Source organism: Physeter macrocephalus, chromosome 18, assembly GCF_002837175.3.
Source record: "Physeter macrocephalus isolate SW-GA chromosome 18, ASM283717v5, whole genome shotgun sequence".
Taxonomy (NCBI): Eukaryota; Metazoa; Chordata; class Mammalia; order Artiodactyla; family Physeteridae; genus Physeter; species Physeter macrocephalus.
In genome coordinates, this window is record NC_041231.1 from 50,981,026 (window position 1) to 50,994,975 (window position 13,950).

At 42.6% G+C, this 13,950-nt stretch overlaps 1 protein-coding gene across 3 annotated transcripts; it reads left to right on the forward strand.

The window, feature by feature from the left end:
* Positions 1-1,117: 1,117 nt before the first annotated feature.
* Positions 1,118-9,737, forward strand: ZNF660 (zinc finger protein 660). 3 transcript variants are annotated; one of them, XM_007121455.3, is made up of 4 exons: positions 1,118-1,166; positions 2,235-2,360; positions 3,261-3,382; positions 8,294-9,737. In XM_007121455.3, exon 4 carries the CDS (start codon positions 8,472-8,474, stop codon positions 9,450-9,452), a length of 981 nt encoding a protein of 326 aa, XP_007121517.1. In that variant the 5' UTR covers positions 1,118-1,166; positions 2,235-2,360; positions 3,261-3,382; positions 8,294-8,471; the 3' UTR covers positions 9,453-9,737. The 3 variants fall into 3 exon arrangements, with proteins under 3 accessions (XP_007121517.1, XP_028335345.1, XP_007121518.1); XM_028479544.2 differs by lacking the exon at positions 2,235-2,360 and having other exon boundaries at positions 1,138-1,166; XM_007121456.3 differs by lacking the exon at positions 1,118-1,166 and having other exon boundaries at positions 2,138-2,360.
* The last annotated feature ends 4,213 nt before the right edge of the window (positions 9,738-13,950 follow it).

Consider the following 13,950-nt stretch of genomic DNA (forward strand, 5'->3'; position numbering starts at 1 on the left):
TCTAGGTATTTATTTATCCATTGTCTCCCTCACTTGAAGGTAAGCTTCATGGGGCAGTAAGTTCATTGTCTTCACTACTGTATCTGGAGAGCCTAGAACAATGACATAGTAGGCACTCGACACGTATTTTTATATGCTGCCGATAAATGGTAGCCGATCCTGACTTTGAGGCTGAAAGGAGAAGGATGTGTGAAAAGGATGACTTTTCCGCTCAGCAGCCAGAGCTGGGGGTGTGACTTCAGAGAGTTTCAGTTCGAGGAAGGTAGTCTGGCCGCCCAGTTGATTGGTCCCTCTTCCCGCCCTAACCAAGTCCTTTCCCCAGGCTCCACCCCGTCCAGGGTCTCTCCGCCTATTGGCTGAACTCTCCACGCCCTTTCGCCCTCTCAGCCAATGGTAGAGTAAAACTGGGCGGGAGGCGGGGCCAGAGCGTCCCCTGACCTGCGGGCTCGTGAAGGGGGCACAGAGATGCAGAAACCTCCCGATGCCTAGAACCCACCACCTACCCCCTTCTCTCTCTCTCTCTCTCTACCTCCCTCTCTTCCTCTCGCCCTCTCTCTCTCCCCTTAGGTACTACTACATTCTAGGTATTTATTTATCCATTGTCTCCCTCACTTGAAGGTAAGCTTCATGGGGCAGTAAGTTCATTGTCTTCACTACTGTATCTGGAGAGCCTAGAACAATGACATAGTAGGCACTCGACACGTATTTTTATATGCTGCCGATAAATGGTAGCCGATCCTGACTTTGAGGCTGAAAGGAGAAGGATGTGTGAAAAGGATGACTTTTCCGCTCAGCAGCCAGAGCTGGGGGTGTGACTTCAGAGAGTTTCAGTTCGAGGAAGGTAGTCTGGCCGCCCAGTTGATTGGTCCCTCTTCCCGCCCTAACCAAGTCCTTTCCCCAGGCTCCACCCCGTCCAGGGTCTCTCCGCCTATTGGCTGAACTCTCCACGCCCTTTCGCCCTCTCAGCCAATGGTAGAGTAAAACTGGGCGGGAGGCGGGGCCAGAGCGTCCCCTGACCTGCGGGCTCGTGAAGGGGGCACAGAGATGCAGAAACCTCCCGATGCCTAGAAGGACCAGAGGGTTAGGGTGGGAGTTAGTGGGGAGTCGGTGACGTAGTTCCTTCTCCGCTTTGTTCCAAGATATGGGTCGGGCGCTTTCGGTGCGGGGTATGTGGCAGCTTGGTGTGGGGCTTCGGGCCGGTTCTGGGAGCGGGTGGGGCATATAGGCCGGGGGCCAGGCCTCCTTCACCGCTGCCCGTTGCGGAGACGGGGGCGCGGCAGGTCAAGGGGTCGTTGTGGGCCCCGGTCCCCTTGTTCTGCGCTGCTCCTTTGTCTTGGGTCTCGTCTCCTCCGCGTAGCTGCTCACTCGGACCAGCTGACAGTGGTGACAGAACTGTATCATCCTTGTTGCTAGCCATGGGGCCTCCCTGGTAAAAGCGGTCCACGTCCCGCCCAGTCTCTCGAAGGGCTCCGCAACACCTAAGTATTTGGCTCAGATCACTAATCCAATCCCTGCTGTGTTCTCAGTGAGGAAGCAGACCCAGAGAGGAGGGCAGAGCCTTGCCGAAGGTTACTCATTCATTCATTCAACAAATACTTAGCACCAACTTGTAGTGTATTAGATCCAGGGATTACAGTTGTGTACAAGGCAGAGCTATATTCTGGTAGGGAAGAAATGGAACAAGCTTGAAGGGTTAGACGCGGGGTCTGGGAATCTGAAGGGGGAAACACAAAACCGATTTTGAGGCCTAGTGATCCTGAGAGCTGGGTAATCACAAAAAAATTCTCCTTCTAGCATCCCTGTAAAGCCTTATTTCTTCCTGTCTCTAAAGACATTTGACTCAGCAGAGTTTCCCTCATCCCTTTTCTGCAAACTTTTGTTGGAAAGCTGGATTGCAGAGAACTTCTCACTTGGAATGCATTTTTCAATTAGAGGAGAATGTGGAGACTTAGATATCAACAGAACAGGTGAAAAGGAGCGACCGTGGTGTGATGGAATGAGGATTTCCTTCCGACGCAGAAGGCTTATCTCTTACAACCCATACGACCTTCAGCAAGTCATTCCATCTCTGGGAGCTTCATTTCCTCATCTTTAAAATGGGAATGATTATCCTTATTGCTCTCAGTTCAATAGGAAGGGAAGTGACCCAGGGATGGGACATTGCCCTGAGTGTCCACTTGCAGTTGAGCTCTCAGAGAACTCAAGTCGTTTCTATGTGTTTACAATGATCCAAGACCCCTCTAGGAACTTTTTCACCAAACCGAAGGAAGAGATGAGGCAAGATCTGTGCTGGGCAGATCCTTTGGAGTGAGGCTACTGTGCACAGGCGTGAAAGTGAGCCATTCCCTTCTCTTTGGCAGGTGAGATCTTTATTGTGAAATTAGTTAGTCTGGGGATGGGAATCCTGCCTGCTAGAGAGTATGGGAACCAGGTCTGAAAGGGAGCATTTCTCGAGAGAAACAGAGAATTGGGAGGAGGACCTCTGGACCCTGAGGAGTAGAGTTTTGGTGAGGAAGGGTGATGTAGTGGAACTCAATTTTGGGTGTCAGGAGACTTTGGCTTGAGTCCCAGCTCTCCTCTAAGTTCCAGTTTCCCCAGCTCAAAATTTTAATATGAGACGAGGTGGTCTAGGAGTTTCCTCCCAACTCTGACATTCTGAGAATCTCTGAGCAGTTAGACTAGGTCAGTCTCTTAGGGAATTTAAGCCCTTGGATGGCCCCGTTAAGACAGAACTGCCAAGAATGTCAGTATTGTCATGGTGTTTCGACAATATGAAGCACCAAAGGATAAACAGGTGAAGAGGAGGGATGAGGGTGGTCATGTGTGGAGGGTGCACTTCTCACCATCCCTACACCCAAATAGAATTAGATAGAATCCTGAACTTACTTAACGTTTCAAATCAAACATTTATTGAGCCCTATGTTCCAGGCACTGTGTGGGATCCACATACCAATATCATGGGCGCTGTTCTCTGGGGGCTTGAGCTTAAAGTATACATGTGAGGAGGGACACAGACATACACAGAAGGAATTATGGTATAAGGCAACTCTGTTTTATATTACAGATTTTTAATTTTTTTTTAAGTGAAGAAATTTTTATATGGTCAAATCTATCTGCTTTTCTGTTATGGTGTAAGCTTTTGTTTTATGCTTAAGGCCTAGACCTTTCCCTGAGATCAAGATAATTTCTAATAGTTCTTTTTTTTTTTTCCTTTAAATTTTTACACTTCACTCATCTGTTTCTCTGGAATTTATTTTCAGGTATTGCCTCTTATTCATCACTCCACTGCAGCTAAACAGTAACCAAAGACCATGTGACCACTGCCCAGAGGGACCTGAAAGGCTGGTGATGCTGGTGAATTAAAGGAATACAACGTCTCTGGGTAAAACCTCTGTCTCTCTCTCTCTCTCTCAGGATAGAACTCTGCCCTTTGTGCGTTCCTCACAGCCTGAAATGAATGGTGCTCCTGAGATCAGGACATTCATCCATCAGTCTCAGGGATTTGTGGGTCAGAGACCTGTGGGGCCTCATTGGTCCTCTTCCATTTACTGGTTGTCTGAGATTGTAATTTTGCACCCAGTTGCCTGGATACCCCTAGTGACTTGCTATCCTTATGGCCTCATCTGTCCCTCCTCCTACTTTTTTAGCTAAGACCCCACCTCCCTACTGCCTGGGAATTCTTCCAGAATTTCTGAGGGAATTTCCCATCCATTTGGGCAGAGGGCAAATAGTTAGGTTTCCTTTTGATCAAACTCTCTTCAAACTATCCCTACCTGCTCTCCTGACAAGTCTTGCTTCCTCCTCAGGTCCGCCAGAACCACCTGAGCATCCTTGCAGCACGTCCTTGTGCATTTCTCTTTCTCTCTGCCTGCCCTTTAAGCAAAATCTCTATTTCAGCAAGCTTATACATTTTCATGACTTCATCTGTCCCCTATGTCTTATTCTCAAATTAGTATTCCTGACATATTCTTCCTCCTCTTGTCTAAAGTGTTTTCCCACATCCCCATCTTTCTTAGTGATAGTACCATTCTCAATATTTAGACCTGGATCTGATGGCCTAGAATTCTTTTCTTTAGTCATCTTCTATATCCAGTCTGTAATATATGCATATGCTTTCCTGGAAATAGCTGGACTTGTTTTCTATCCTGTTGTTATTCTGAACTAGGGTCTCAGTATCTCATACATTTGTTTATTCATTCAACAAACATTTATTCAGCACCTAGAAAGTGGCAGGCCCTCTAATGGTCACCCATACTGCATTCCTAAACTTCTCTCCCAACTCATTTCCCTTCCTCCATTCATTTTTTCAACTCTAATCCATCTGGGCTAATCTTCCGAAAGCATTCTTTTCCTAATTTCACTTTTGAGTAGGGTGATACAAAATTTATTGTCCAAACTGGGATGCTTTTGTGAATTAAGGGGGGCACTATTAATAATGATGCTGGAAAAAAAATTTTTTTTTTAAAAATAAAGAATAATGATGCTGGAATAGCAGGTATAAACCAGGACTATTCCGGGAAAACCAGGGTATATGATCACCCTACTCCTAGGTGACAGCTCTTGGATTCTTTCTTTTTATTTTCCTCAGTTTACTCCTCATGGGATACCCCAGCTGCCTCTTTCCTGTTTTCCACTTCATGAAGCCCAGAGAAACATGAATGTTCTAGGGGTGGAGGGAAGTCTGGGACTAGGGGAAATGAATGGTAATGCTTGAAAAACTTTGTTCTTGACAAGTGAGAATGAGAAGGAAAGTAACAAGAAAATAGAGTAGCAAGGTAGAAAAAAGAATATGGAAAATAGAGGGAATTCCCTCGTGATCCAGTGGTTAGGGCTCCGAGCTTCCACTGCAGGGGGCACAGGTAAGATCCCTGGTCAGGGAACTAGGATCCTGCAAGCTGCACCATGGCACAGCCAAAAAAAACAAAAAACGAATATAGAAAACAGAGAGGAAATTAAGGGTAGATTTCACTCTTCCATTTAGAACTTGTTTCCAGTTGACCAGCAGATTATATCCATATTTTTTGCCCCGCGATTTCAGTGTTCTGGCTGGTATCACTTCACACAACTCAATTGTTTCATTTCCTCATTTGTTCATGAAACAACAAAAAAAATTTTTTTGTGTGCTTGGTATGTGCCTGGAACTTTGCTAGGAATACAATAATGAACAAAATGGACAAAAATCCCTGCCCTCATAAAGCTATGTGATAGTGTAACCTCCCACTTATTTCTGAGTACATCAACCCTGTGCTAACATCCTTTTGAGAAAACAGTTCTTACTTATCCTCAGGTTCAGCCAAAGTTCTGCCTTTTTAAAGCACCTTTCCACAAGCGTCTCAAGCCCCAGTACTCACTCCCTCTCCTAGCCCCCTTCATCCCCTGATTGGGTACTTTGCAAATTTGTAATTTACTCTCTTAGTGTATTGTCATCACTCCATTGTAAGTTCCTTAAAAGTAGGTATGATATTTCACGTTTATATTAGTCTCCTTGGGCCTCCATAGCAAAATTCCACAGACTGGGTGGCTTAAACAACAGACATTTATTTTCTCACAGTTATGGAGACTAGAGGTCCAAGATCAGGGTGACTGGCTGATTCAGTTTCTGGTGAGGACTCTATTCCTGGCTTGTAGATAGCCACCTTCTTGCTGTGTGCTCACATGGCTTTCCTTGGTTTGTGTATTTGGTGGGAAGGGGGCAGGAGTGCAAGTTGAAAGCTAGCTCTCTGGTATGTCTTCCTATATGGACACACTAATCCTACTGGGTCAGGGCCCACCCTTATAACCTTATTTAGCCTTAATTACCCGCTTAGAACTCACATTTCCAAATATAGTCACATTGGGGGCTTGGGGTTCAACATATGAATTTTGGAGGGACACAGTGTGTAACAGAACTTTTTTTTTTTTTTTTTGCGTTCAATAATGGTATTTATTGCTTGTGACAGATGGAGTCATGTAAATACCTGGTTATTAATGTTTTTCCTGAACATCTCTTTTTGGAAGGCTGCAGGACTAATCTTTCCATAACAGCCTTTAAGGATATAATAGTTACTGCACTAGCTAACTGGGGAGCATTGGATCAGCCATGCCTAGAAATGAGACATCCGGGGCCTGGCTTCAGGGCACTGTCTCATTCTGAATCTCTAACATACTTTGTTCTAGTAATTATGGGAGTCTGTTCCTCTAAAGTCATTTCCTGAGTTTTCATAAGTAATACTGTAGAAAGAAGAAGGATTAAACAATAACACAAGTTAGCAGAGGACAATTTACCAGCAAAATGGGACGCTTTCATAACAGCAAATCCATAAACTTATCTACCTAGTCATCCATCCATTCATTCATACCACAAATGGTTTCACTTTTCTGCAACAATGCTTTTTAAAAATTTCCCTGCGTGAGACCCAGGACAGAGATATGTACAGGGTAGAGTGTTCAATAATTACTAGTTTAAGAAATGTATGAAGAAAAGAAAGTTTCAGGGAAGATTAAAAATGGAAAAGAAGCTGAGAAAGAACCATCAACTTTCTCAGAACTCTGGAGGTGGCTTCACTTGCTGTCCCACTCTGCTCTGAAGTTCCCCTGGCTTCTCACTGAGTTTCCTCCACCTGCTAACTCCTGTTTGATTAGGAGGGTAATAGCAGCTGGATGTGAGTGTGCTCAGGCTCCTGCCAAGAACCCCTCTTCCCCCACCATTTTCTCTGCCTGCCCTCCATATCTTGGGCATGAGTCTGTGTATATGTGCCTGTGTATCATATCGGTGGCACCCACCCTTCTGAGATGTGAATTCTAACCTCCATAGTTCTCTTCTTGCTGGCCTTGTGCACTCACCATTGGATATGTCCCTCCTTCAGAGAGTGTGACTCAGTTTATCAGAAAGCTATGGGATAATGAAAACTGGTCAAACTTTTTGAAAAACAGTAGGTAGTACTACAAAACAACATCATTCCTTCTGACCCAATAACTCACTTGTGGAACTTTTATCCTAGGAATATATGTCAATGAGAAGAAAACTTTATATGTATAGAGTGATCATGATAGCGTTATTAATAGTGGTTAAAACTCAGGGAACAACAGAAATGTCTGACACTAGAAAAATTGTAGGTAAACTGTAAGGAGTTTAATTGGTGGTGAATTATGCAGTCAGAAAATGATCATATGAAGAGTTAATAGCAATCGGGAAAAATACTTATAAAAATTAAGTAGAAGAAGTAGGATGCAAAATTATATCTACTGTATATTTACAACTATATAATTATGAATATGGACAAGTCTGAAAAGGAACATAGTAAAAGGAAAATTAGTCATGTGTTACTATCATGGAGTCATCTTTCAGTTTTCTTTTATGACTCAACCCCCTGTAGATTGAGGTCTGCTAGGGATATCTTTATGTCCAGAGTTTTATGTCAAACCAGTTGGGAAATTCCTCCTCATCCCTGGCATTGGTTTCATGTATTGGCCCCTCTTGGTTGTGCTGCCCGCTGCTCTCACCCTATTGCTATCTTTAGATACTTTACCACTGTACCATGCAAGGTCCTATTAGAGTTTCCCCTGCCATGCTTTAATTAACCCTGTTTCCCAGTTCAGCCTCTCAGGTTCACCCAATAGACTGCTTGGTGAAAAGCAGACGACTGAACTAGCACATACAGCTGGATCCAGCTACAGACCAGCCCCTACAGAGTAGGCTGTGATGTGACTACGCTCCAATATTGGAAGAATTGTGTTACCCCTATCACAACAAAGTTTAAGAAGAGGGATGTAGTACCTAGACCAAAGCAAAAGATGAAATCTTAGTCATACCTTAAGACAAAATCCGAGTTAATATTCTATAAAACAATTTTTGAGCACCTATTTTGTTCCAGCCACTCTATCACTGGTACTAGGGGAACAGGTCAGCATGAACTAAATGCTAAACTGATCTGAAGATTAGTCACTTAAGCTACTGAACGAAGGATCTTTCAGTGCATTTTTTCTAGGGATCAGATTAGGAGTTAGATGGCTCCAATTCTGGGAGTAGAGCATGAGACAGGAAGAAACCAGGATGGGTTTTATACTACTCATCGTTCATTCTGATGCTGGACATGTTGGGCTCCTGTCAGCCCCTGGCTTTCCATAAGCCTTTCCATTGGCCTCTATGTCTATCCTCATTTTTCTTATCTTTTTGATCAGGTCCCCCTGCCTTTGAACACTTACTTTTCCATAAGGGACCTTGTGTTCTGCCACATCTTGTTATCCTTGGATAATTCTCCTTCCTCTAGTATAGACAGCAGGTTACATGTGCAACTTTTCTTTCTTCTGTCAGATGGTGAAACGGGGATTTAGGAAGTATTGATTCCAAAACATCATTCCCGAAAAATCTGAATCTCATACTTTCAAGAGAACTCTGCAGAGGTGTTGCCAAGGAAGTCAGTGTTTAGAAAGCTCCTCTGAAGGGAAAGGGAAGACTCAAGGGGCCACTGGGATGCTTCAAGCAAGAGAAAATGAGGAGAAAGACGAGAAACTTCAAACAGAAGACAGTTAAGGATAATAAAACATTCACAGAAGTGAGTGACCAAGAATCTGAAAAAGACGACCCTACAATAAATGAGAGAAGTCAGGCTGAAAAGAGACAGTATGTGTGTACTGAATGTGGGAAAGCCTTTAGTCAGAGTGCAAACCTCACAGTACATGAACGAATCCACACAGGAGAGAAACCCTATAAGTGTAAGGAGTGTGGAAAAGCCTTCAGTCATAGCTCCAACCTGGTTGTTCATCGGAGAATCCACACTGGACTGAAGCCCTACACATGCAGCGAATGTGGGAAATCTTTCAGCGGTAAGTCACACCTCATTCGGCACCAGGGAATCCACAGTGGGGAGAAAACTTATGAATGTAAGGAGTGTGGGAAAGCCTTTAGTCGGAGTTCTGGTCTCATTTCACATCACAGAGTTCACACTGGCGAGAAGCCCTACACTTGTATCGAGTGCGGGAAAGCCTTTAGCCGTAGTTCAAACCTTACTCAACATCAGAGAATGCACAAAGGAAAAAAAGTTTACAAATGTAAGGAGTGTGGGAAAACATGTGTTTCTAATACAAAGATTATGGACCATCAGAGAATTCACACTGGGGAGAAGCCTTATGAATGTGATGAGTGTGGGAAAGCTTTTATCTTAAAGAAGACCCTTAATGAACATCAGCGACTTCATCGTAGAGAGAAACCTTACAAATGTAATGAGTGTGGGAAAGCTTTTACTTCTAATCGAAATCTTATTGATCATCAGAGAGTGCACACGGGAGAGAAACCCTATAAATGCAACGAGTGTGGAAAAACCTTCAGGCAGACTTCTCAAGTTATTCTACATTTAAGAACCCACACAAAGGAGAAACCCTATAAATGTAGTGAGTGTGGTAAAGCCTATCGTTATAGCTCACAGCTTATTCAACACCAGAGAAAACATAATGAGGAGAAAGAAACGTCATAAATGGCATATATTGTTGGAAGTGGGGCTAACTGCTACTTTCTGGAAAAGCAATTTTTCAGTATCATCAACCTTAATTCTCTAAGAATTCATACAGAGAAAGTAATCAGAAGTAGACAAAGATTAACAGAAGGGCTATTCATGCCAGCATCATATATAACTGGACGAAGAAAACTAGATTTTCAACCGTACAGGGTTTAAGTGAATGATGATCTAGCCATATGATGGTTTGGCACCCATTGTAAACATTTTTAAAGAATATTTAATGCCATGGGGGAAATGATTTAGATGAAATGGAAGATAAAGAGAAAAACAATGAAATACAATCCAAATTTTTAAAAAACATTTACGCAAAGGAAAGAAATGGGAATGAAATAATAACAAACCAAAATGTTAACAGTGATTATCTCTGGGTAATAGGATTATAAGTAATTTCTATTTTCTTCTCTATACTTTCCTATGCTTTTTAGATTTTCTACAGTGAGAATGTACTACTTTTATATTTTTCTACAGTGAGAATGTACTACTTTTGTATTTTTAAAATACAACGAGTACATGTTCATTTTCACTCAACAGGGTTATGAAAGGCGCATAGAACATAGACTCTAAAGTCCTGGGATTGCACCCTAATACTGGCACTTAGTAGCAGGGGAACCCTGAGCACGTCACTTCCTTTTAGAGCCTGTTTCCTGTGTATTACATCATAAATACTAGTTGTTGGCTTTTGCAGTTTTGAGATAAATTGACTTTACAGTTGTCAACAGAATATATAATCCACTTTCTTAATCACTGTTAGGTTAAAAGAAAACGGCAAAACTTTACTACATTCTCCTCTCCCACAGTTGTAGAAGGATCCGCAGATAATAAAGAACCACCTAGGCTCCACCTTTTCAATATATGTCTACAGAAAAAAATGCCCACTTATGAAATTGGAACAATTGCAGTTTCAAAGCCTTTAAAGAGACACAGCATAATTCAAACAACGAGAAGACTCTGCCTTCACGTGTTACATGGAGTTTCGTAGCTGAAAGTGCAGACTTTTGGGTCAGAGACATATGAGTTCTAATTCCAGATCTGCTGTACCCTAGCTTGTCAGTTTTGGACAAGTCCTTCAAATGCTCTGAGCCACAGATTTATCTGTAAAATGGAAATAATGACCTACCTCACAGGGTTGTTGTGAGGATTAAATGAGATAATGCATGTAAATGTGTGGCAAGCCTTTCTTTTTGTCTAGCCCTCTGAGAAGGCCTTAATCTGTTTACAACCAATATTTTAAACTTTTCAGACAGCTCAGAATCCGTCTGGGAACCCTTAGAATCTCCGCATTCTTAACGCAGCCATTCCTCTTTCTTTGTATACAGTGAATGCTCAAGCCTAACACCATTTGTCTTATGCACGTAGTGATTTATTGTTTCAGGGATTACTGAGGATTTGATATCCCATCCAATCCTCATAACATTGGTACAAGAAAATTGACTCTCAGTGAGGTTAGGTGACTGGCTAGTAAGTGGTTGGAGCCAGAACGTGAACTCAGATCTGACTTTCAAGTGCATGCTTTCTTTATTATACCAAAGTGCCTCTGTCCATCATGATGGTTCTATGCGAGGGGGAGACCAGTTGGGATCCTCCTGAGTAGCCACTTCTGTGAAAGGTGGTTGATTATATCTGGACAGTTATTTGATCATGGTTTCATAAGAAAGATGCTGTCAGTCTTCTCTGAGTTAGATTTATGGCCTGTCTCTGCACCTTGTAATTTAGTTTTAAGGATTATATATTTCTTCCTTGCTGTTACTAGAAAGAAGTGGAAGGTGTGAAGGGTATATTTGGGTGAAAAGGGATCGTTTGGTTTCATCCTATTTTGATAGGATAATGGCTTACATATTATTTTGTGATGTAATAGTCCCTCTTTGCATAGTTATTCAAAGCAAGGTTTGGAGGCTCTGGAAAAGATCTGCTGCATTCAGGGGGTAGGACTCTTGTATCATTGGTCACCCTTGGGTAGGCACTTCCCCAAGAGTCTGGGTGGACACGAGAGTAGGGTCACCCACATGTGACAGTGGCTAAACAGAACTGCAGCAGTAAGGGCACTTCCATCATTTTTCCCTTGTCATGTGTCCTTTTAAAATTCTACAAGGGGTTTGTAATTAATATTCATGACTTTTGTCATGGCAGCCATCCTCACCTGCTGATTACCTATGTGGAAACTCCCAGGACTAATGTCTCCTGGCCCTGCCAAAACTGCTTTAAGAAAATGGGCAAACAGCTTCCTGTGTGCCTGTCAGGTGGTACTTTTTAAGTATTTATTATTGCTGAGCAGAGTTGTTGATGCTTCCTATATTGCTGAGCAATTGTTGTCCTCTGACCAAAACATTTTCCTACCACTGTGTCATAGCGTCTGAAATTTTTTCTTCAAATAGGCTTTCTTTTTCATCTTAAAAGACTTTGTGATCTTCAAGAGTAACTACCTTCTAGGAGGGTTGCCAGAGATCAGAATACGTTCACTTTTCTTGCCCAGGCAAGCTAAGATAGCGGACCCTGGTGGAGGCCTTCACTAGCTTCTAGTCTGCGAGGCTGATGCCTGTCTTGAGCTGCAGGAGTAAATGTTGACAGATGGTCTCTGTACCTTTTCATATAAATATTTTGCAATATAATTTGAACTGACCATCCACCTTCCTCCAGAAGTTTTTCAAGACTACCAGCTGCCTGCTTCAGTCAGAGTTTAATTTTGCAGTTCCTTTCAAGCCCTTTCATGATGCACTCTGGAATTCAGGATCTGCCTCTTTGAATGTGTTTTTTCCAACTTCCTGTTCTAATGGAAGCCTGGTTGATCCCTAACAGCAGTGCTTCCTCTGCAGTCCCTCAATTGCTAGTTTTTTTCTCCCCCAACCCGTTTACCTCTTTGTATGGCCATTTCTTCTCTATTCCATCAAAACCCCAGCTCTCTTGAAATGTACATCACTAAACTACTGTGTATTGCCCATCTCTGTTCTTGTCGTCTGCCAGCTTCCTGTGCACTCACATTTATTCACTTAAGTTTTTAGTACCCTGAATATTCCTGAGGAATATGAAGAGGCAAGTATTTTTTAGTCACAGATACCCTCCTTATTGAGAATTGCTTTGGTGTGGACTAGAAATATATATGTCTCTTTTTAGTTGTGAGAAAAAGTGTGAAATTAAAATCTTATGTAGCCTTGATTAAAGAGAAATATGAAAGGCAAAGAATCATGCATAGAGAGGAAAGTGTCTCCCTAGACTTAGAGATATTTTTCATTGATGGTGTGTACTATGTTAGGTCTTATTAGGAACTGAGAAGAAAATTGAAACCAAAAAGAGCTTTAAATAGCTGAGTAATTCCGTTGAATATGAATCCCATAAGACTATATTTCATTTCAGCTCTGTATCCTGAGAGACAGACTTGCTTTTTAATTTTTTCCCATTCAATATAAATAAAATAGTATGCTCATATTGTTAGATTGTGTTTAGAAACTAGACTGTCTATAGTCACCTGTGATGTTATAAAACTGGAGTCATAAAACTGTTTTTGCAGAAGATAGTTATAATTCCTCCAATAAATATCTGTTGTTATTTACTTGTTATAAATATCACTGAATTTTTTTCCCTTTGCTTCCTTCCTTTATTGAGAGTGGGAAGAAAACTGTCCAGTTTGCTTTTCTTTTAAGCAGCTGTTTTTTGGTTTTTTTGCGGTACGCGGGCCTCTCACTGCTGTGGCCTCTCCCGTTGCGGAGCACAGGCTCCGGACGCTCAGGCCCAGCGGCCATGGCTCACGGGCCCAGCCGCTCCGCGGCATGTGGGACCCTCCCGGACCGGGGCACGAACCCATGTCCCCTGCATCGGCAGGCGGACTCTCAACCACTGCGCCACCAGGGAAGCCCTGTTTTTAATATTTTTTATCTGTGGTTGGTTAAACACATGGACACAGAACCCAGAGATACTGACGGAGGGCCAACTCTACATAAACTAGAGCTCTAACCATAAGAAAGTGTCCTGTTATTTCCTTAGAGAACTTGAACAGCCAGTTATTGTCCCACCCCCTCTCTCTGAGTCTCATATGTGTTTCAAACCTATACTATTATGTAGACATCATTTGGCTGAATAAAACCAGCATGTTCCCTGAAGTCCATTTCTGCTCCAGAAGGCAGGTTGGTGAGGGGTAAAAAAGGATATGGCAGATTCCTTTCTGGGCAACATAGATACAGTACTTGACTAGGTCACACTCTTTCCACTGACCATTTCAAATCCACGTGGCACAATCTGACGTATAAGGATTGTAGACGTGAAAAAGCTATAACCAGTCTCTAAGTCCAGTGAAGTCCAAATCTGGGAATCACAAGACGTTATATACGTAATTTCCCAGGCCCAGCAAATCAGCATTTCTGGGACAGGGCCCAGGAATCTATATAAAGCAAAACTTTTGCAGTGGGGATTTAAGAAAACTCTCCATTAGGAGCCTTGACTCTTTACATGACTATTTGTGTGATGA

What these genes read in the sequence shown, in the direction of transcription:
- ZNF660 (XM_007121455.3), top strand. Translation starts at nt 8,472, where the DNA reads ATGAGGAGAAAGACGAGAAACTTCAAACAGAAGACAGTTAAGGATAAT.